We start from the raw sequence: 24,165 nt of genomic DNA, 5'->3' as shown, positions 1-24,165 counted from the left end.
ACTGGTGTGCTCTCCAGTAACGGCAAATGGGAGAGGAATTGTTAGCATCGAGTAGTTTTAAGAGTCGAGATACAGATGGAAAAGGGTTTGTCAAGTCATTAATTTTTCATAACAACCATAAATAAGAGACTGACTGTTTACAGCCCAATTTGCAAGTGTCCCTTCCACGACTGCATTGTAATAGCATCACCGGAGACCTTGGCTTGAGCCACACCCTACTGTCACTCTCATAGGTTACAAATACATGGGCATTACTGACAGTTGGCATCGGCAGGAGAAGGCTCCGTAGGATGTCCCAGCTCCCCCAATCTCTGACATATGAGATTTTACCTGCTCTCTCTGCAGAAGAACATGGCAAACTGTAGCACAAGAACTGGGCTGCGCCAGGGCTGCTTTGCACTCTGATGTTGTTTTCATCTGCATCTGCTGCTGGGAGCATCTCAGATGAAAACGAGTGGTGTGCAACTGCTCCCAAAGATAACCATCCTAAGGGAAATGGGACCATTCCTTGCCACACAGATCTGTCCTTCTAAGCCTCTCTACTGGTAAAGCTGGTGCTTCACAGAAAAACAGCTTTAAAAACTACACAGAAACTGAAGCTGGTGTGCCTTGAAGGAGGCACAATGCCCTCGATCTTAAGTTACACTGCACAATGTTGTGCGCCTCTTCCAAGGACAAAGCCTCATGCAAAGCTTCATGTGGCCCGTGTGGTGCAAAGCCCACCTATCTCGGCGTCCTATCACGCACCAGTACACTTGGTGAGTAACGGGGCACATACTTGGCATCCAACTCTCCATTGCTGGGAGCAAGAAAGCCAGGGATCAGGCAGCAGTGCCCCATGGCTTAGGATAAAATGCCTCATCGCATCACCAGTCAAACTCTCTCTCAGAGTCCCTCTGACTGTAACAGTGCTACAGCAACGGATCAGCTGGACCCAAAATAACCTGCTTGGTTTCATTTCATCTAATAGCTGCTTGCTGTTTTGTAATGAATGTTTTATAAATTTAAGACACCCAAGGGCAAACATAAATGTTTAAATAAATAGAAAAATGTGAGCAGCAGAACATAGAGGGGCTTTTTCCTTCTTTGGAAGTACAGCCTAAATGTGAAAAATTCGTTTAAAAGTGGAGGTGTTCCCCAGAGGAGGAGTTCTCAACACGAGCTGCCATTCTCATCAGACAATTAATTTGGAAGGAGTGTATAATCTGTGCACCTGTTTGAAAAAATGCTGCACCCATTAAAACATACTGGATTATAGGCAAAAATGAATAGTTCTACTAGCTGGAAATAATATTTCAGCTTGAGCAGCAACATATAAAAATATTCTTTTCCTCTCTGAAATAAATTGAAGCATGATACCCAGAGAATACGAATGGTTCTATAAACGTAATTGCTCAATATCTTTCAATCACAAAGAAAATGTAACCTGAAAAAAACATGTTTACAAAAGTCTGGATGGTCTCTGAAGGCAAATGTCATTGCTGAGTGCAATCGCCCATACCAGTTATTGGAGTGAGGCAGAGGAATCCGTGTGCTTCCTAAAAGATTTATAGCTTTGCATCACCAAAACTTCTCACTCTTCACTTCAACTATCATGCAGGGATCACAGAATGGTTTGGGTGCTGTGCTTGTTTGCTCTAAGTCTTCATCCCTCAGCACTGAGCCTGTTTCCACTTGTTGGTGCCAGATGCAGCACGGGTCATCAACAAGAATCATAGGATCATAGAATGCTTTGGGTTGGAAGGGACATTAAAAATCATACAGTTCAAATCCCGTGCCATGGGCAGGGACACCTCCCACTGGATCAGGGGCTCCAAGCCCCATCCAACCTGGCCTTGAACACCTCCAGGGATGGGGCAGCCACAACTTCTCTGGGCAACCTCTGCCAAGGCCTCCCCACCCTCACAATGAAGGATTTCTTCCTAATGTCCAATCTAAATCTCCCTCCTTCCAATTTAAAGCTATTCCCCCTTGTCCTGTTACTCCATGGTGTTGTAAAAAGCTTTCTCATAGCCTCCTTCAGGAACTGGAAGCTGCTCTAAGGTCTCCCCAAGCCTTCTCTTCTCCAGGCCAATATGGGTAAAGCCGACACAGCCAGTTTGACCATTTTCTAGCAATGGTGGTAACAACGGTAAAGGAAAACATAGCAGCAGGCACCAGAATTTGGGCTTAATGGAGCATTCAATATATAAGACCAGGAATGTTTTTAAACTTTCTCCATTCTGTTGTGTCCAACCTCAAACACCGCATTCTGAGTGTAACTGAAATCCATTGCTTCCCGTTGTAAGGGATTGTGATGTCCATGAGCTGCAAGGAATTTTGCATGGCAGCCACGCCAAAGACAAGGGAACAGGCAGGGAACTGTAGGACCAAGGCTTGGGAAATAGATTGGGCTGGTCTCCGTTCTGCTACTAGCAAAGCCAAAACCACAGAGGCAGGAGATAGGACTTTATACCCACATGAGATCTTCACTGCAGTCTTCTGACAGAGCCTTTGCCAATGGTCCTGACTGCCTGTGCCTTTTCACACTCAATGCGCTCATCAACCCATTTCCAGAAAGGAAACGACCGTGAGCTTTGACCTTCCCAAAGATTTGTGATAAAATGCACTGGACAGTGAGTTCATATCTTTGCCCAATTTCCTATCGTGCATGGAAAACTATCACAGAGTGAGAGCTGAAAAATAAGTAGCGAGTGTTAGATCTGAATTGCAAGATCGTGCTGGGGTAGGGGATAGAACAGGCACAGCCTCTCTCCTCTGCATCCCGCCACAAAGCCCCACAACAGATAAAGGAGGATCTTCAAGGTTAAGACTCTAAAGAGCTCCCTCTGAAATGACACCCGCTTCTTGTGAGAGGGTAAACTTGACACAGACAAGTAAGTTCTGGGTGACCCACTTTGATCAACCTTCTCTCTTTCCCAGCTCCCTGGCAGCAGGAGCAGCGCACTGGCTGCTCAGAGGAAGAGCTGCACAAATCACTGTCATTTAATTCTCACACGTAGCACAAACTGGGAGCCGTGGTACCACGCGCCAGGTAACTCAGAGGACCAAGCCCAGTGGGGATTTGTCAGCCTAATGGCTCTTGCTCTGCAAACTGCACTCCTAACAGCTGACAACTGTCAGAAGGAATGACAGGGACAATTGTGCTCCTCTGGGATGCTGTGAAAGGAGTGCTGACAGCTATACAGGCTGGAATTAGCAAGAGTACAACTTCAGCTGCTGGATTGGCGAGTGTGTTTCCCACCTTGGCTGCCCTCAAGCTGGCAGTGCTACAACTAAAATGTATTGGGTCACATCCAGAAGGGGAAAGAAGAACAAGGGCCACCCACACTGTCCATTTGGCCTGGATCAACATAGCCCTGACCCCCTCTGTGCTGAGTCATCAGCTTGAATCCACGCTGACCATACAGGTTAGACCTTCATGGAGGCTTTATCTGGCACCCTAAGGAGGTGGCTAAAGCTTGTGATTAGTTTTTGGCCACAAGCTCTATCTATGCAGATGACATCCTGCACCACTCAACAGTGGAAGAACATTAGTCTGGATTTGGCACATCCCACCCATTCAGTTCTGGGGACGTATAGAGGTGACAGAATAATGGTAGTGCAGAAGTCTGCTATCTCACTTTGGAAAGCAGCAGAGAAATCACAACCGTGTGAAGGTGCAGGGATGAATACAGCCCCGAGGGGGCTCTGTCTTCTCTGTAGTAACACCATGAGTACTGACCACAGTTGTCAATGTGCACTCCGGCTGAGATCCACTTTGTAAAAACAAGATATATCAGTCCAAGTTGGCCACACTGAACATTCTTCACAGCCATGAAGCTCACGATTTCAAGGGGAAATTCATCTTACTACCTTGGATACTCACTCTCAGCTACAGAGGAGAGGCTCATCCTTCACATCCTTCCCATTCCTGAAGAGGGAGCTCAAATGCCTGTTTTCAATGGGCATCTGCCTGAGCTGAGAAGTTCCCCAGAGTACAGTAGCAAACAATAAGGGCATAACATCCACGGCTTCTCTCTTACCACAAGAACTCACCTGTGCATCCCAACGTGCACCTTCCATGAACAACCCATGGACATATGCCCCTTCCCGAGGAGGACTGGCAAAATCTTCCCTGTTCTTCTTTGTCACATCGCATTGCAACGTCATCTTGTCCAAAGGCCACTTGTTCTTCCGAGCTGTAGACTGCATGATGGCTGTCAGGAAAGACTGAGGATTGAAGAACCCACCAAGCCACACTGTAGAGGGTAAGGAAAAGTCTCCTGTCCAGGCCTCCAGCTCCTTGATGCGGTTGAGAAGGTCAGCAAACCATGTGCCCAGGCTGGCTGTGGAAGGGTAAGCCTTCTTTATCCAGGACTCGGGCACCATGTCCAAGAAGAGGGCATTCTGCAAGTTCTCCATGGCACTCGTCATGGTCAGTTCTCCCTGAGTGAGAAAGGGCATAATTAACACTGACAATGGCTTAACCTGAACAAAACCTGCCTGAAAGCAGAGGCTGAGCTAAGAAATGCAGAAAAGCAGAAATGCAGACACCCGACACAGGCACAAGTGTTCACATATTATGAATTTCTTCATCAGTCTGGGGGTATCATGAACACTTCTGCTTAGAAGGCAGATTTGCAGAGATGCAATGCTACTCCCACTTATCCTGCAAGAGCAGGATACTGGAGTCTCTAACTGATCTGCTCCAAAACCGTGCAAATGTTTATTACACCAAGTCCTGTCCCTCTCTTCTCCTCCATTTCTCCTCACTCCTCTCCTTTATTACTTCGCAGTGCAAATCTTCCTTCTTGACTTCACATGTTGTCTGCCAATGTAATCACAGTTTTTTTCACAGCAAGGAAACCCACAACAAATTAAGATATGATTCATCCAAGTCAGATATAGAGAGAGGTATGGCTTTTCTTTGATCCAGCAATGAATTCTTTTTAAAGCTTTTAGAAACCTGTATCACTTTCACCCAGGGAGAAGAGCTGGAACATCACTGCGAGGCCAGTAAGGGGTTCTGCATGTCAATAACAGCATCTCATAACAGTGTCTGCTAGTCTAAAATTAAAAACCCTGCTGTATCCAGCTGAAATGACATTAAATCTAAGTGAGAGATGCCTGGATGGTACCAATGCTGAAAGGGCAGCTAAGAGATGCAGCAGGTTGCACAGAGGGGCCCACAGACAGGACTCTCAAACTCTACCACGGGCAGCGTGGTAGAGCAACGATGATGACATGTCACAGGGCATGGTCCCCAGCACTATCTGGAGCAACTCTGCACAAGCAGAGGACTCAGCTTGGACCAGGCTTCTCACGAAGGCTGTAGCTCACCATATGTAGGACTGCAGGCAGTGCCTGGAGCCTCCCACTGAGCCTGGGGCTGGGAGACTGTCCCCTTGCGTGCACATGGTCATTGGTGAAGGACCTGTGTCACCAAGTAAAGGGTCTGCAGGAGGAGACCAGCAAACTGTTTAGCATCGGAGATCCAGACCAACTGCATCTTCTCTGAATCTGCAGATGCAATGAGGGCCTCAACTCCCAACAGTGTTGGAGGAAGGCAGAAACAGTTTGAAACTCCCATAACGGAAAAGGCTGCAAACTTGTGACTACTGGCAGCAAGAGCAAGGCTTCCGTTCCCCTGCAGATCTGCAGGTATAGAACAGGCTCAGTGCCCAGGCAGGAGAAGAGGGTTGGGAGCTCTGTCAATCAAAGCATCCATGCGGACAGAGCCTGAGCCATGCAGAGATCAGTGAGTGACAGCAGCAAGTGACTCCCTGCTGCAGAGGACAGAGGCCTCCATCTGACAACCTCTCTTGCTGCCTGGGGACATTTACTGCATGCTGGGAGCTTGGATCCAGGACGCTGTGGAAAGACTGCTGAGGTTTGTCCAGCACTTCGACTATCACCCCCTTACAGTCTTCCACAGGGCCACCAATCATAGAATCACAGAATCACAAGGTTGGAAAGGACCCACTGGATCATTGAGTCCAACCATTCCTAACACTCCCTTAAACCATGTCCCTCAGCACTTCATCAACCCGTTCCTTAAACACCTCCAGGGAAGGTGACTCAACCACCTCCCTGGGCAGCTGTTCCAGTGCCCGATGACTCTTTCTGTGAAGAATCTTTTCCTTATGTCCAGCCTGAACCTCCCCTGGCAGAGCGTTCAGGCCATTGCCCCTTGTCCTGTCCTCAGTCACTTGGGAGAAGAGCCCAGCTCCCTCCTCTCCACAACCTCCTTTCAGGCAGTTGTAGAGAGCAATAAGGTCTCCCCTCAGCCTCCTCTTCTCCAGGCTAAACAACCCCAGCTCTCTCAGCCGCTCCTCGTAAGACTTGTTCTCCAGCCCCTCACCAGCTTTGTTGCTCTTCTCTGGACACACTCCAGAGCCTCAACATCCTTCTTGTGGTGAGGGGTCCAGAACTGAACACAGTATTCGAGGTGCGGTCTCACCAGTGCCAGTACAGAGGGAGAATCCCCTCCCTGGACCTGCTGGTCACACCGTTTCTGATCCAAGCCAAGATGCCATTGGTCTTCTTGGCCCCCTGGGCACACTGCTGGCTCATGTTCAGTCGGCTGTCAACCAACATCCCCAGGTCCTTCTCCTCCAATGATACCCAAGGATGGGTGTGCTGCCATTCAGAGGGATCCGGACATGCTGGAAATCTGAGGGGAACTTCATGAAGTTCAACAGAGGTAAATGGTGAGACTTGTACCTGAGGAGGAATAACCCCATGCATCAGCACACGCTAGAGATGAACTGCCTGGAAAGTAGTTGCAGGAAAGGACCTGGAAGTCCTGGTGGACATCAAGCTGACAGTGAGTCAGCAATGTGCCCCTGCAGGAAAAAGGCCACCAGTGTCCTTTGCTGCTTTAGAAGGAGAAGTGCCAGCAGGTTAAAGGCAGCACTCTGCCCAGCGCTGGTGAGGCCACATCTCCCCCATGCAGGGTCCAGTGCTGGGATTGCTCAGCCTGAAGAGAAAACGGCTCAAAGAGGATCTTTTCAATATCTATGGCATTGAAGAATCTATCTGATGGCAGGAAGTAAAGAAGTTGCAGCCAGATTCTCCGCAGTGGTGTCCAGTGACAGGACAAGAAATACAGGATATTCCTTTGACACCCAAGCACGAGCTGGTTTACTGTGGGCATGGTTGAAGAGTGGAACAGGTTACCCAGAGAGGCTCCGGAGTCTCCATCCTTGGAAAATCAGCAGGGCATGGTCCTGGGCAACCTGCCACACCTGACCCTTCTTTGAGCATGGGGTTGGACTAGATGATCTCCAAAGCAACCAGTTCTTTCCACTGAAAGGGTTCTCAGGCACTGGAAGTGCCCAAGGAAGTGGTTGAGTCACCATCCCTGGAAGGGTTCAAAAGATGGGTAGATGAAGTGCTCAGGGCTGTGGTTTAGCAGTGAACAGGTATGGTTGGACTCAATGATCTCAAAGGTCTTTTCCAAACAACTGATTTTATGATTCTATAACTAATCTATGACTCTGTGACAATCTGCAAAGACTACAACTTGCACACAGAGGCTCAGCTTCTACCGGTAAGTAACACCCTCCACAACTTATATCTCTGCAAGCCCCACGCTGTGCTAGAGGGGTACAACGCACCACAGTGCTTTGGAGACTTAGAGCTAACATTGATCACTGGTTTCCATCATAAACACTTACTTTTGTGACCTTATCACTTTGCTAAAATCTATCTGACTTACAGTTTTTCTTTGCCTCAGGCTAAGTGTTTTTGGAAAGATTAACTAAAATCACTTGAGAATGAGGGCAAGGGAATCGGGTCAGTACATTGACATCAAAATATTCCAACTGTTCTTTCACAGGATGTCAGCGCCTCCAGCCATGAGGTCAGCAGAGGTGCCCTTTATTGGGGCTACAGAAATCTGTAAAGCTTTAGCAAAACTTGAAATATGCTTAAAGCAACCCCAACGCATATTTAGCAAAGCTTGTCAGAGGCCAGCAGTTAAAAACCTTTGCTCTTTATTCCTATGCTGAGCATAACCCACAGAGCTCTGATCTGCAGGTGACGCTATAGTAGAACAAGATCACAGCTCAACATCCAACCAGACAATGGGAGAGCAGTGTGATCTTTACAGGCTGAAAAAGTTGGGGTGGTTCTGCCCGGAGAAGCCAAGGCTTAGGAGACCTTAGAGCAGCTTCCAGTACTGAAAAGAGCTCCATGAAAGCTGCGGAGGGACTTTCTTCAAGGGCATGGAGTGATAGGACAAGCGGGAATGGCCTAAAATTGAAAAGGGGAAGATTTAGGTTAGACATTAGGAAGCAATTCTTCCCTATGAGACTATGGCCCAGGTTGCCCAGGGAAGCTGTGGCTGCCCCATCCCTGGAGGTGTTCCAGGCCAGGTTGGATGGGACCTTGAGCAGCCTGAGCCAGTGGGAGGTTCCCTGCACATGGCAGCGGGTGGAACTGGATGATTTTTAAGGTCCCTTCCAACCTGAACTCTTCTATGATCCTACGATTCTTGTTGATGGCCTGTGCTGCATCTGGCACCAACAAGCAGAAGTGGGCTCCGTGCTGAAGGAAGAAGACTTAGGGCAAACAAGCACGCCAGCGGTCCTGGGTTAGAAAGACTCCTGAGCTGGGAAGGCAACTTGTCACCACAACAGACACACTTTGAGCTAACCACACTGTTGCAAACGTAACACTGAGAGCTGCTGGATGACAGCTTGAACAAAGGGCTTGAAGGCAAATCCACCCCCAAACTGTCTTAGCAAAGGGAGGGAAGGTGTCACCTGGACTCAGGCTCTGGAAACGTCCACTCTTGTATGTCTGGCTTTCCAGCAGTAGCTTTCCATGGCTAAAGCCATGTTAGACTGGAAGAGGACCTACTCAATAGTCCAGTCCTTTCTTTCTCTAGGCAGAAAAAAGTCTGAGCTGCAAACTACTGCACTGATGGCAACAGGACACTGAGAACCATGGCACCTTCCAATAGACACAGTCAGAACTATTTTGCGGTCCTGAAAAGGTTTTAAAGCAGGTAAAAATATCGCAAAATGCATGCAAGTAATTGAATTGAGTTAAAGACATAACCCCCACGATCATATATCCTGTCTAGTTTTACTTTCAGGAAACAAATGAATTAGCAAATGTAATTCTCAGAAAGGCTTAAGAAAAGCAATTTTTAAAGCCAACGCACTCAAGCATACTTGTTGGAGTCTCCTGTGAGGGTTCAAAGCATCTATAGCAGTTATCTCACACAGTTGTCCAAACACAATTATGCATAAATTTGCATTTCAAATGCTGAAAACTAAAACGCATCTGGAATGATTCAAGTTGCTGGCTTTTTTTGTCTTGAAATGCTGGGAGTAACTTTCATTAAACACACCCCTGAAGGAAATCCTAATCAGCCCGCGGACATTTCCTCAAGGTGAGCAGTCTATTGTCACAAATTGTTTTCTCAGTTAAGGTTATTTTCTCTTGGTACAGCGAAATACCCAGCTAGCCTTACAAAATTTGCTCTTACCTTATCTTTTATAATATTTATTATCCTCATTTTGGAGGCTCATCCTTCACTGAAATTGCAATATAGAAAATCTGCTTGCAGAAATTACACTGGGTACAATATTAACATGCAAGTGCTTCAGCCCAGCCTCTGGTCTCACCGAAGTCATCCAGAACAAAGGGCTTTGAAACACAACATGCCAGTTATTTTTGATGGCTACCAGTCTATTGCAATTTCTCTTCCTCTTAATGGGACATCTCCTATTTTTGGACCAAACAATCACTTTCCGCTACACAGACAGAATGAATTATTCAAAAATTCAAATTAGCCATGACATTTCCAAATCGCCTTCTCTTAGCAGATAGTCAGTTAAAAACAATAAGACTTGCTTCCTCTGTGTTTTATTTATTCTCTTCTGAGATCTGTGGTTCCCGTTATGTAAACTCTCCTCCTCTGAGCTCTGTCAGTAAAGATCCCCAGTCCCAGAGTTCAATGTGCGTTAACGGCTCTCATAGGAGCTGCTCTCAGAAGGAAGAATTAAAGAATGACTTCTCTTCCAAAGTGAGTACAAGACCTAGTTGCCAAGTCAGGCCAGCAGCATTGCCTACGGAGCCAACAGCAGGGTCAGGTGTCTCCTGGCCATTATGTGGTACCCAAGGCATGGGAAGGGCACGTTGGAGGATGCTGGAAAGGGATGTGGGTCATGCACGATGTCTAACTCAGCTGTGTGGTGACCACATGCAACCTTTGCTTGCAGGCACAGAGGAACAGCCCACTGGTGGTATCGCAGACCCTTCAAAAATGTCTCTTCTGCATACACAAGCCGAAGAAATGCCAACATGAACAGATACTGCTACTCATCTACTCTTCCGTAAGTCCTAGCCCTGTGGTGTCTCTGAAGAACAACACAGGTACTGAGGCTCTTGGGACCAAGCTACGCAGTCACAGAATCATAGAATCATAGAATAGTTTGGGTTGGAAGGGTCCTTAAAGATCATCCAGTTCCAACCCCCATGCCATGGGCAGGGACACCTCCCACTGGCTCAGGCTGCTCAAGACCCATCCAACCTGGCCTTGAACACCTCCAGGGATGGGGCAGCCACCACTTCCCTTGGCAACCTGTTCCAGTGTCTCACCACTCTCATAGCAAAGAAATTCTTCCTTATATCAAGCCTAAATCTGCCCCTTTCCAGTTTATACCGGTTCCCCCTCGTCCTATCCCCACAAGCCTTTATGAACAGCCCCTCTGCAGCTTTCCTGTAGGCCTTTCAGGTACTGGAAGGTCGCTGTAAGATCTCAGTAGAGGTGCCATTTCGGCAGATCCCTTCTCACTTCCCTGCCATGATTTGTGGCAGGGTTTGGGGAGAAATGTGCACCCTCTATCATTGCCTGTTTTCTGTGGTTTATTTTGTGTGTGCATCCACTCACTCCCCCCACCAATATTAAACAGCTTCTTCTTCTTCTTCTCATTATATCTAATTGCTACACATAGTCCCAGTTACAATTATATCTTATTTGGTGTTCCACGACTGAAACATTAAATCACTTCTGTTTACCTGTCTCAGGAAACAGAATTTTCAATTCCACTGCCTTATGCTAGAAAATAAAAGAAATCTGTTTATAATAATTGACTACATAAATATCAGCCTATTTTAAAATGGATTGTACATCCTGGGCCACCACAAAGTGTCTATGATACATCTCTCTCTTTAGTCAAGACAACAAGCAGTGAACAAAATGCAGAAATGTCTGAGCTGGTATGGACCTGAGGTGCTGGGTTCACAGCGTACAGGACAACGCATCCGGGATATCCAAACAGTCAAGTCCTATCCCTGCTGAGATGCAGCTATCTAAAATCCCAGAGCAAACCCTAGCATCTCTTTGTGTGGGCACAGATCTGTCCTTTGAAGACCTCTCTTCCACATTGCCCTCAGGAGAGGGTTGGGATTGCAGTCCAGTCTCTAACACATCTTCCTTGCTCACCTCTCAGTCCGATCCACTAATGTCATTGCAGTTCCTTCAAGTGTGATGATTCCCATGCTAAGCAAAGTACTTTTGTGAGTTAAGCACTTTCGTGAAACAGGATGACAACCTGTCCTTTAGGAAACAATGGAACAGGGAATGTCCAGGGACTGATGTCCTTAATTGCTGCCTCACACCATTAAATCGTCCAGGGAGGAACTTTGATGCATGGAAGGGTAGCATTGGAGCCACCAGCTTCGTGTTGCAAGCTCCAGGCAGCATTTGTCTGCTACATTTTGGCCTTTCTAAAGGATGTACAGCACGTGGCTATGGTGAAGAGTCTTTTGGGATGACAAGGTGAAAGGGAAATGTTGCTACAGTGGCTAGGTGGTCCTCACTCACAATGCAGTCTGATCTGTGCTGGTTTATCCCCCCTAATGGGCAGTCAGTAGCCTTTTTCATCTTGTTCCACCAATTGCCTGGGAGAGAATTCAGCAGATGACTTCCCCTGCTAGTGGATGCAGCCTCAAAGCACAGCCTTCTTGCACCTCCTGCTGAACCCAGAAAGCTGCACCCTGCCAGCCCCGGAGCTCCTCGCATTAACCCAAGCCAGCACCCAGAGGGACACACACATCACATTACCAGGGTGGAGAACCAAACGTGGGTGGACCAATCATGGACAGTACCTCAAGATGGAAATCCTGCCTCTGACCCTCCTCCGTTAATGACTCATAACCAGCTTTATCACTTCCAAATTATTCCGACTTTATCACTTCCAAAATTGTTTTTGACTTTTTCTCTTATAGCTCTGGACATTTTATGTCCTCACACATAACCAACTTTTCTTTTCAGATTTCAGCTCAGCTTGTACCTTTAATGACACTTTGTCACAAACTCCCTGCAGTAAATGGGCATTTTGTGAAAAGCTGTGATTTTTGGCTTACCTTTAAATAGGCCACATCTCAATTTCTGAGTGAACTACTATTGTCGCTGTGCTACAATATGGGGTGGACACAAGTGTTTTGTCTTTGTTCCCAAAAGCAGTCACTGCTGTGTGTATCTTTAACCTCTCCCAGTGCCTGTGCTCATGGCCTGCAGACAACGTGCCATTTGAAATCCATCTGTGAACCCTTCCCCATGGAGTCAAGTTGGTTTTGCAACCAGCAGTGCTGAATACACAGTGTGACCCCTTTTATTCGCTCAGTACTTTTCCATTCATCAAGATTTCACGACACTGCAGTTGCAAAGGTTCAGAGCTCCTACCTTCAGCCCCAGATCCAGTTCCTGGAGCGAGCGCTTTATTTCACTCGTGAGGATGTTCATCCGCTCACATTCCTGGAAGGCAACCACAACATACGGTGTCCTGTCTTCCACCTTTGCCATCAGTTCTGCAATGTTAAACTCATCCACCAGTTTCTCTAACATCTCTTCCAGAAGAGATTTCACCTGTGGGCCAAAGGGAAAAGACAGAGGGGTGTTATTGAGTGACCTACCGGGCTTTCTCAGCTGAGAGCTACCTGAACACAGGATGAAAACTCCATCTGCCACTTAGTGTCTCCAAACCCAAGGAACGTCAGCCGTGCTGGGCATGATACCTTTCAAAGAGCTTGCCCCATCTTATTAAAACTGAAATGTTCACAAAAGTTAGTGTCAGATGAGAGGCTTTCAAAATGATGGTTTAAAAACGTCACCGTGACACGCAGCAATCTCCTTTCTTCTTGGGTCTTAAGCCTGTATTCTTACCTCTCCTAAGGTCAGATTCAATGCAAGAAGATGGACAGGGCTACAGCCTCAGTTGAGCCTTGGGACAACTGAGCTTATGAGCTGGTTTTCTATGGTATATGGGCAGAGAGAGGTGATTACATAAAATCGAATTTTAAGCTGAATTTGGCATTCTGAACTAATAGAGCTATGGAAGAAAAGCATCATGAAACAGAATTATTTTCAGGTCAACATTACAGATAGATTCGGAAACAGTACTGTATATATCTAAATACTAAACAGGGAAAGCTCTCATGCAACAGGGTATTCTTCCCCCAGAGGGTGGTGGAGCTCTGGAACAGCTCCCCAGGGAAGCAGTCACGGCACCAAGCCTGACAATATTCCAGAGGCACTTGGCCAATACCCTCAGACACATGGTGTGGATGTTGAGGTTGTCCTGTGCCGGGACAGGAGTTGAACTCGATGATTACGGTCCCTTCCAACTCAGGACATTCTATGACTCTATGTTTCTGGTGTCTAAAATAACAGACAGAAACTTTTCTGATTGTCAGTGAGGGATGAAGACCCATGGGATCAACTGTATCTCTCACATTTATGTGACCTATTAGGCAACTTGGTATAGAAGTCTCTCACACATACTTTACTTCTGTGCTGGAACCTGAGCAAGACTTCTGCTTCTTGGGAATTTTTCAGGACACATAATGCACAATTACAATTCTGTGGTCTGCTGAGCAAAACCTGGTGTGCAGGTGTCAGCGCCAGCTGCCAGCCAGTGACGGACGGTAATTTTGTTGCCATGCCCACTGACGTTCATAGTTTGGACTCCATACTCCTATTTCCTCCCATGGCTGTGCTTCCAAAACCTCCACACTTGTGTCAGATGTTACAAAAAGGTGATGCTGTGTAGGCTGTTATTGCAATCAGGTAGGTGGCTAAACGGAAAGCTCTGCTGGAAAAGCTCTTCAGCTGCACCTCAGGTGCAGTATAGAAATATCCTCTAATTTGAAATTCCCCTGCAAAGCCCTTCGGCTCTGATTTCTTCACAATTACAGCTCATTTTCTGTAATGTGGCTTCAAAAACCGGTGGGAGTAAGCGGACTGTCTGTGCCCCAGGCAAAGAAGAGGCTCACCGTTTCCCTGCAAGGTTCCTAAAACCGTCTCAGCCAAACCAGGGGCTGGAAATCCTCAAATCAAGGAGGTAAGAGACAACTCTGAATGCACTCTCACTCAAGTATCAAGAGAAAGGGATATGGCCAGAGCCAGTCATACCTCAGGTAATGAGAGAGATCGTTTCCAGAAGAAAATTAGCTCTGGGAGCGTGCCCACAGGCACACCACAGTGCAGTGGGGCCACACTCAGGTTGCTCTCAGGTAGTTTTCTTCTCGGAGAGATCAAGAAAGCTACGATGACTTCTATGCTCCTGAGACATTCTTCTTGATCGTAACCAGGAGTCTGCAGGGTAGTTCATGCCCTGGGATACTGCTGACGGATCACTCACTGATAACTTTGCTTCTCGGGTCAAGAAGCTTAATTGTATTTCAATAGCAAAAGGACTGTGAAGGGAGCTATCTTCGAGCACTTCCTTTAGCTTTGGTACCTCTGGATTATTCCCTTCACCTCAAACTCCAGTATGAAATGAAAAGTGAACATGCCCATCACTTCTAAGAGCCCCTTAGATGAAGGCAGCTCCACGCCAAGCCGAAGGAGCAGTTCCCCAGCTCCACACCAAGCCAAAGGAAAAGTGTAAATCTACAGACTTCAGATCAGCTTCTCATTAGCCATTCATTAATTTGCAAAGCTTGAAACACAGAGCTGAGATCTTAAGATGCAGGAATAAAGAACTAAGCAAGCATTGGCTGGTTTCAGATTCTATCATGAATGCTTGGGCCAGATTTTAATGAGCTGAGATTCAAGAGGAAGGGCTGAGATCAGCTCAGTACACAGGCATAGCGAAGGAGTTCAGCTGGAAAGACGGAATTACAAGGCCCTTGGGAGCTGGGTGGGACCTGGTGGCAGCAGTACGAGGTGGGCTGAGCTCTGGGTGGGATGTTGTACCTGGCAGGGACCACATTGTTATGCCAGTCACAGCGTGGTACACAGGGACCGGTGGCTCAGAGACAGCAGAGGCCACAGAAGGTTTATTTGCAACGTCTTCACAGGATGATAATGAAGGCACCGCAGTTCAGGGGTAATTAAAAGCCACTGTTCTATTACTGACAATACTCCAATTACATCCCACCAAGGTGATGTTCTGCATAATATGAGACTAGTGGTTTTAGACACCTGATTTACATCCAGCAAAGGCAGAACACGTCATAGTAAGCAGTTGCGAGACAAACCTGAGCTAGACACAGCTATTCCTACTTAGGATGAGACTGGGATCAAGATTCAGCAACTCCTTCCTCTAGAACTCTCACCGTTTCTTCCCGGGTCACCACTCCTCCTTCACCCATGCTGGTGTCCCTGGGCTGCATCTCCAACACAACGCGGAAAATCTTCTCTGAAGTCTGGGTAAGGAAGCCAATCTCAGCATTGGGATGGAGGCCATACAGATAAGGAGACTCTGGAGGCAAAACATCATCTATGTACTGCGGAGAGAAATTCAGATTCAGGTTATACACAGAGTCCAGGGCACACTGCCTGCAGAGTTCCTGGCACTGGGATTATCATCTACTCAGGAAAGCAAGCCCAGGCTGATATAACTCTGCTTGTGGCTGAAACACGAGCGAACTGATAGGAGAAAGGAGTGTACGGTTGTTTACAGAAATGCTTCTCCTGCTGTGAAAATTTGGTAATTGCTGAAGTTTGGCTTGGCTACGTATCTCAGGCCTGGACCTTCTCCACCAATTATCTGCTGTGTATGTCAGCATCAATATCCTGAAATCTCTTGTGGGAATTTAGCTTCCAGTAGTTAGAGTTTGACGAACAAAAACAACCTCATATGCCTGTCTCTGCTAACACATTTGTGTGCAAAGAACAGATGAGATCAGTAAGAGGATCAACAAGACCCTTCAGTGTTTCTCATCAAAACTGATGATAAAGGAGCTTGAAAGGGCCATTTTAGCAAACAGCATGTGGATGTAATTTTCCAGGAGCCCTGCTTAAGTCTCAAGAACCAATACAGTTGTTCTATTCATGCATGAACAGAATGAGCCTGTGATGAAGTAGCAAATTACCACTAGACTTGTTTCATCCAAGGGAACGCTGAAATGTCTACAGAAACAGAACATAATGGGAAATAACAAGAGGTGCGTTGAAACACTGTATTCTGCAGTCCTACTCACTGCCTCCTGAGAAAGACTGTAGGGCAGTCATGGAAGACATTAAATTTATACGTATAAATAATGCCAGGAAGCAAAGAGCTTACCTGATGATAGCCATTATAGTCCATGTTCCCTGGGTGGGGGAATCCTGGAGCAAGGAAGAGTTCTCCCTCCAGCATTTCTGGCTTAATAAATTCTTCTAAGTAGGTTTTGCAAAGCCGTCTGTCCCAATCATCAGTAATGTGACCTCCATACATAATCTCACCAAAGAGGTACCGTAAATCATCATATGGGACCTGTAGAACGAGCCAGGAGGGCATGAAGGAGTTCAGACAGCCGTGTCGCTGACTGCAGGCTACAGCACTAAGCACTGATCTGCACAGGGAGTGCTTCCACTTCACTGTTTCAGTTTTCCAAGTAAACAAGCATTAGGCAGTAGTTAAATCCTGCCCAAGGACAACTGGATCACAGCATACATTCTGTGCAGTTCCCCACTGAATTGCAAATTTACTCTCAGCTCTGTTAAACCAAAGGCCACTATGTATTTTCAATAAATAAAGACTACAGCCACTGTCAACCGTGGTTTGTGAGGTGCTCCAGCTGTGAGTGGCACCGAAGCTTCTCATCTCACCACAAAGGTACACCGAACTGCAAAGTTACAAAACCAAAGATACCAAGGAAATGGCATTTAAGGAGACTTCTCAGGAGTTTCAGCACGAGCCAGTCCATCGCTGGTGGTTGATAGGTTAAAGAGCCCACCTTTGATTCACGCACCTTTGAGCTGGCCTCCAGGTAATTGTACAGCACGTTCACGGAGATTGTGAGGTCTCCAGTGTTAAAGGGGTAGGAACGGTTCCAGCCTTGGGGGCCAAACTTGTGCCTCTCTGCCACAACAGCATGGAAATAGCAGAGGGCAAAGAGGATGCTCTTGAACTCATTCTCCCGCGTGCACATCTCCAGGGTATCCTGCAATACAGGCAGAGAGGCAGGGCTGTGTAACTTCCCAGTGCCCTCAGTCTCTGTGTGTTTTAGGGCCTCCCAAATACACTAGACTTTGGGCAGGAGTGAGTTGATTTATTCAATCAGTTCATTTCTGCATAATAATCACATTTGCTGATTTTACGTTCATGGCTTTGCATCACAAATTTATCAGCAAATACCGATGCATGTTTCTGAGTTGGTATTTTCTTTTCGAACTCCATATGGCTTTGCACAGGAGCTGACAGACAAGAAGGAAAGGACACATTCACGCACCCAAAGCCTCATCACCTTCATGTGCCCCACAGCCCACACCAGAGAGGTGGAGAGAGGCACCACTCTGGGCAAGCGGAACAGCAGTGGAACTGGGATGGCAGCCTAAGCAAGGCTCCTGCTGAGGAGCATTGTACCTGGAAGGACTGAAGTCCATCCGGCCTCTCAAGTACAAAAGGTTTCCTTAGGGCAGTATTTCTTTGAGCTGCAGGACTGAGGCAGCAGGGGGTTATCCCAGAAAGGCTCTGCTCCCACTGCTGTGACTCTGCACAAAGCCAGCCCGGCCGTGTGCTGCAGCAGCGTATTCACTGCTGGCATGACCTTGCAGAGCACACCAAAGCAGGGAGGAAACTGCTAAAAATCCAAGGAAAGGAGATCAAACACTTGCAAAAAAAAATCTAATGCAGCCTTTTAAAGCCAGTTCAGCAACAGATGTTTCTTTTCCCAACTGCCAGGTGACACTCAAAGTTTGAATATCTACAAATAAGTTGGCAGAACTGTGATGTCAAGAGATAGAGGGGTAGGAGCCCGAGTCTTTTAATCCATGAAACGGAAAAAAAAGAGAAGCAGTCTCTAAAGAATCCTGAATGGTGCTGGGAGTGATGACCAAGGGGGAAGCGTGGGCAGCCTTGCCTGTTCCCAGCAGTGTGAGCATCAGTGGTACAGGAAAGCAGAGCAACAGAAGGCACGAAGGGCTGGAGCTGTATGTGCATGGCATGAGGCTGGAGCTCAGCTCTCACAGGGGAAGCTGAGGCCCCTTTCTGGGGCTGAAGCCAGGTGGAGGCTCAGAAAGCTCTGGCCCTCACCCTGTGTTGGCAAGAGCAGTATGGCTGAGCAGCAGAGCCCCTGCCCCATGGCAGGAACCTGGTGGGATCTCACATGACCGACAGCACACATCTCCCCAGACTGTGGAGGCGAACACGTTGGGTCAGGCTTGCCGACACCTCGACACCCCTCTGTTGAAACCCTTCTCAGGAACAGCATATCCAGGGTATGGTGGCTCTGATCAGCACAGCTGAATAAGCAGCTGAGCAAGAAGGGAGTAGCTACACCAGCCCTTCATCCTCCCTGCCCAGGAACAGCCTCTTAAGTCCACTCTGATATGTGACAAAGACTACAAAGGGTGTCCGTGTGACTTCCCTTCATTGTCTTAACCTTAAAAAATTACAATGTTAGACCTTTAATCAGCTGAGGAGCATAAGAGAGCTAAGAGTCTGTGCTGAAAAGAGGGAATGCATTACTTTAAAGCATGCAAGACATTGACTAACTGCACAAGATGATCAAGAACATCCCAAACCCTGTTTTCCCCTTGATTAGACAGCACTTTCAGCTCCCTTCATTATCAGCAACCCAATGAAGAACAGGTTCAAATACTTGTTGAGCATGTCTTTCATTTCAGAAAATGCCCCTGGACTTTAAGGGGAGCTTGCCTGAATGAATGCTGAGCAAGAATCCAGCTCAGTCTCATTTGGCTTTCCTATTTAGTTGTGCATTTTTCTTCAGCTACAAAGCTGAACAATATTCCCCGCACAGAATAATGGGCCTTCTTTGTGGCTTTCAGCTGAAAGCTAAATTTGAACATCCATTCTGTACAAAGCAGGGAAATGAGGTGCAAAGGGGCCCCACCCACTCACTCCAGGATTTCTGATAAGAGACATTTTATAACACTCCAGCAATTTAGAAAATGCTAATTACTATCTGATTGAAACGAGCAGAGGAAGGATAGAAACGTTACTTGGGGTGAAGGTTCTCCCCTCCCTTGCTCTCCAGGACGTTTTGTGGAGTTCGAGATGATGAATGACAGTAGATAAAAATGGAATAATCTTCCTTGACTACTCACATTAATCCTTGCGTGGTGCCTCCCCACCTCACGGCTCCGCAGCGTTAGCTCCTGCACTTAAGATTCCCTCCACAGCAACATGGAAGTGCAAAAATAGTGAGCTGCCTCCAGACCTCTGCCCCATGGACCAGTGCTTGGGGTCCACAACAGGCTGGGGTTGCTCCTGCCTGGTCCCAAATGACAAGATGCTGCAGGAAAGAGCAATCCTGGAAGGTTTGCCCTGCGTGTTCCCAGCACCGTTATGGGCAGAATGGAGAGGACATAAGAACTTCAGTGCTAGTGATTCAAATAGGCAGTTTGAGGGATGAGAGTAACTTCAGGCCCTTCTGGCTGCTCTAGGTTTAACAACCAGGGTCTTGCTGTGAGAGCTCAGCACGCTAAGGTAACGGGCGATGTGTGAATGAAGATAATGGGCTTTCAGGGCAGAACACAATGATCTGTGTCTCTAGGAAAGATACCATCATAAACGCCAGCAGTTAGCCCTTAGCCTTTTGTGTCATGCAGAAAACAGGGTCAGCAGGAGCACGGCTGCCTCCAGCAGTGAGATACACCAGGCTCCAGCACGCCTCGACACACACGCTGTCCCCTGGGAAGCCGCCGGCACTTGATCCCTGCCCTGCTGCTTTTGACAGCCTCCTGCCCTGCGGTGCCCAGAGCTGCCAAGGGAAGCCACAAAATGGGTTTGTTTCATCACTGTTTTACAATGACATTGATCCCCAGTCTCTGTAGCACCAAGAAAACAGTATTTCCCATCATTTCCACACGCTTTGCTTTTGTGTCCCCTACACAGGAGACTCAGGTTGCAGTCCCAGCAGCAAAGTGCAGGGACAGCGGCCACTGTAACGGGACTGTGTGGATTTGGTTACTATGCAATAAAAGCACCGGGCAACCTGCCATCGACTACGCTTATGGGCCAGCAGCTCTCATCATGGCCTACTTTAGCCTTGTCTGGCAAAACAAGTCCTCCTTGCAGGGAGATTTCACCTCTAATTTACACCACTTTTGATGTCAGCAACGTGTTGAGCTGCACGGCTTTGGGGCTCACAGCACCAAGCTCCTCTATGCTCCTCTGAAGAATCAGGTGGAATGTGACCACATAAGCAGTTCTGAACCTCTAACCCCAGCTAAACAGAAAGGCAATAAACCCAAGGGTGAACCTCCTTGCATTTCTATGTCTTTAGGCGTTAGATATGTCACCAGCCAGCCCAAAAAGGAATGACAGACACAGCAATCAAGCTGAAATACGACAAAAGTCTATCAAGTGCTGCCTTCAGAAGTTTGATTCTGTAACAAAACAGCTTTTCTAAGGATCCTACGTTGGTGAGACAATGATTTAACTGGGCAGAAGTCTGGCACCCTGTGAGCTCTTGCAAGAAAGAGGCCACTCAGGATTACCCGAGTCCTCTCTTGGGAACATCAGTGCTTGGAAACAGATTGTCCTGGAGAAGACAGAAGGGGGTTGTTGGATCCAGTGACTACATGATGCAAAGGGACATGGACGTCTGCTGCCTGGGAGCAGCAATATCCACACTCACCACGTTCTACATGGGGTTTTGCATCTCCAAGCCGACTTGCCAGGCAGTTGCTGGCATGAGCTCCACTGTGTTCCTACCTGGTTGAAGTTGTCCAGGGCTTTGTGCAGGTTTGCATGCATCCCAGTTGGGGCCTCATTGGTGATTTTGATGGAGTTCTCAAGGATGCCCTGAGGAATTATGTGGCCTTCAGGAGAGGGTGCAGGCTCCGCACTAATGAAGACACGGAAATCCTGGTGGCTGCCCTCACTGTGCTGCTCCAGCTTCTTTTCCAGAGAACTCAGCCACTTGGCCACCAGGTGGATGTTCTGGCAGAGACAAAGGGGACAAAGCTTCACCAGTTCTGCCCCACTTACACTTGGGCTGAGCAGGTACCAAATCCATCACACACAAGACTAGCCCCTGCCAAGGCTATGTCCTCAAAGTTGGTACTTGCTTTGTAGTTCCTGTGTGTAATTCACAGCCCCAAATATTCTGTCACATCAAGTACACTTTTAAACTCAAAATAATCAGTATAAACCACCAGCAATGGAACAAGCTGCTACTCGGTTATTCGGGAACTCGGTGACGATACCCTCCTTCTTGTTATAGTAACGTCTGGCTGACAAAGTAGTTATTTCCCCAGATCTCCCAAACTCAAGTGAAAATGCTTGCTCATTTTTAACAGAATCATAGAATGGTTTGGGTTGGAAAGGACTTTAAAGACAAGAGGGGGCAGCCAGAAATAGACTTATAATGCACATCAACTTCTGGCTGGTGCGATCGTGAGGGTTTTGGCTTTTATGTCAATGGGAGATTGTTTGATGACTATAACCTGCTAGAGTGGGATGGAATCTATCTGTCTAGCAGAGGCATGGGAATCTTCAGCAGTGGGCTGGGCAATTTGGTGAGGCAGACTTTAAAATGAAGGGCTCAGAAGTGGTGTCCAAAATAGCAGTGGTTGGAAAGCAGCTGGAATGCAGCTGAAATGCTGGAAAGGACCTCTGCAGAGAAGGACCTGGAAGTCCTAGTGGACAGGAAGCTGACAATAAGCCAGCTATGTGCCCTCACGACCAAGAAGGCCAATAGTATCCTGGGATGAATCAAGAAGAGCGTGGACAGCAGGTAAGGGAGGTTCTCCTCACCATCTGCTCTGCCCTATTGAGGCTCCATGTGGAGTCCCATGGCCAGTTCTGGGCTCCCCAGCTCAAGGAAGCCAAGGAACAACTGGAGAGAGTCCAGTGGAGGCTTCAGAGAGGATGAAGGGACTGGAGCATCTCTCATGTGAGGAAAGGCTGAGAGACCTGGCTCTGTTTATCCTGGAGAAGAGAAGACAGAGAAGGGACCTTATCAATGCTGATCAATAGCTAAAGGGCAGGGGCCAGGAGGATGGGGCCAGGCTCTTTTCAATGACAGCCTGTGATAGGACAAGGGGCAACAGGCATGAACTGGAGCACAGGAAGATCCACCTGAACATAAGGCAAAACTTCTCTACTTTGAGGGTGACGGAGCACTGGAACAGGGAAGGGAGTGGAGCCTTCCTTCGTTTACTGGGAAAATAAGTCAAACAGGTGGTTTCACAAAGAACGTTAACATAAAATATTTATTTATTCATGCAGCTAATTAGATATATCTGTCAGAAAATTAAGCAGTATTGTGCAGACATGGTGCAATGGATGAAGACAGCCTTAGTTTTTCAGCTAGAGACCTATACAGCGGTGTAGTTTCCAGGCAAAAAAATAGATTTTTCTAATATTAGGAATAGGTAAGGTCACACACAGCATGGATTCTAGGAGTGAAACTACACCGATTTTAAAGTTAGGTGTGTAATCCAAGCCGAGTGTGTCCACAGGCACTCTGGAAGATGATTTATCCCATCCAAAGACAGGACGAGGAACTTGCTAAACTTAAAGCAAAAGCAGCTGCCAAAAAGATAAACTGCTTGCAGGTGGCAAGGAAATTACATAAAGGAACCGTATTAGAGGCTTAGAATAAATAAATATCACCTATAAAAAGGAGCAGAAAGGAGATCTCATGTTAACTAGCAGAGTAATGGAGACTGTTAGGAGCAAAATGACATTCTTCAGAAAGTGGAAATGAGAAAAACAGAAAACAGCAAAAAATTCAGTCACAGTAAGGCCAAAAGTGGTTTTAAGAAGCAATATTCTGAAAACCGTAAGAACTAATAATAAAGCCTTTTCCAGAATTCAGAAACCTACAAGAGAACATATAAACTAAAAGATGAACAAAGTGTACCGGGACTGCCCAAGAAAGGCGCGGCCACCAGAAATCAGCTCATACTCACAGGACTATTAACTGCAGTGCTTGTGGAGGGTCTCAGTGTTAGAGCCCTGCCTCATTGTTAGATACTTGTGGTGGTATCACTCACTGTGGTGGTATCACTCAAACACTGAGGCTGGCGACACCTCTGAAGAACATCAATCCAATCCTCCTGCTTGAAGTGAGGTCAACTAGAGCAGGTTGCTAACTGTACTCCCCCTGCCATGAGGTATTTAAACACCCTGATAAACCCTTCTGAGCCACCACTTGTTGAGGCTAAACAATCCCAGCTCTCTGAGCCTTTCCTCCTATGACAATGCTCCAATCCCTTAATCACCGGAAAGACTTTTAAGATGAAGCTGTAAATCTGAGACCTCATCTGTAGTATGAGGCCTCCTGGAGTACCATGCCCAGTTCTGGAATCCTCAATGTAAGAAGGACATGGAGCTGTTGGAACGGGTCCAGAGGAGGCTACAAAGATGATCAGAGAGCTGGAGCACCTTCCGTACGAGGACAGGCTGAGAGAGTTGGGGTTGTTCAGCCTGGAGAAGAGAAGGCTCTGAGGAGATCTTATAGTGACCTTTCAATACTTGGAGGGGGCTACAAGAAAGCTGGAGAGGGGCTGTTCATAAAGGCTTGTGGTGACAGGATGAGGGGCAAAGGGTATAAACCAGAGAGGGGCAGATTTAGGCTTGATATAAAGAAGAATTTCTTCCCCGTGAGAGTGGTGAGACAGAGGCCCAGGTTGCCCAGGAAGCTGTGGCTGCCCCATCCCTGGAGGTGTTCCAGGCCAGGTTGGATGGGCCTTGGGCAGCCTGAGCCAGTGGAAGGTGTCCCTGCCCATGGCAGGGGGTTGGAATTGGATGATCTTTAAGG

At 47.3% G+C, this 24,165-nt stretch overlaps 1 protein-coding gene across 1 annotated transcript in view; it reads right to left on the bottom strand.

The window, feature by feature from the left end:
• Positions 1-24,165, bottom strand: part of DNAH9 (dynein axonemal heavy chain 9) — a 128,684-nt gene that overhangs the window by 2,806 nt on the left and 101,713 nt on the right. The window contains exons 29-34 of the mRNA XM_054083560.1: positions 21,111-21,338; positions 17,182-17,373; positions 16,512-16,703; positions 15,562-15,732; positions 12,686-12,868; positions 4,039-4,428 (exon numbers count right to left, since the gene is read on the bottom strand). Of these exons, the coding sequence (XP_053939535.1) occupies positions 4,039-4,428; positions 12,686-12,868; positions 15,562-15,732; positions 16,512-16,703; positions 17,182-17,373; positions 21,111-21,338 (1,356 nt within the window). The remainder of the gene's footprint in view (positions 1-4,038; positions 4,429-12,685; positions 12,869-15,561; positions 15,733-16,511; positions 16,704-17,181; positions 17,374-21,110; positions 21,339-24,165) is intronic.

The sequence above is a fragment of the Cuculus canorus genome, chromosome 18 (assembly GCF_017976375.1).
Source record: "Cuculus canorus isolate bCucCan1 chromosome 18, bCucCan1.pri, whole genome shotgun sequence".
Taxonomy (NCBI): Eukaryota; Metazoa; Chordata; class Aves; order Cuculiformes; family Cuculidae; genus Cuculus; species Cuculus canorus.
The sequence above is the reverse complement of the archived record's forward strand: the minus strand, read 5'-3'. Positions and strand labels throughout refer to the sequence as shown.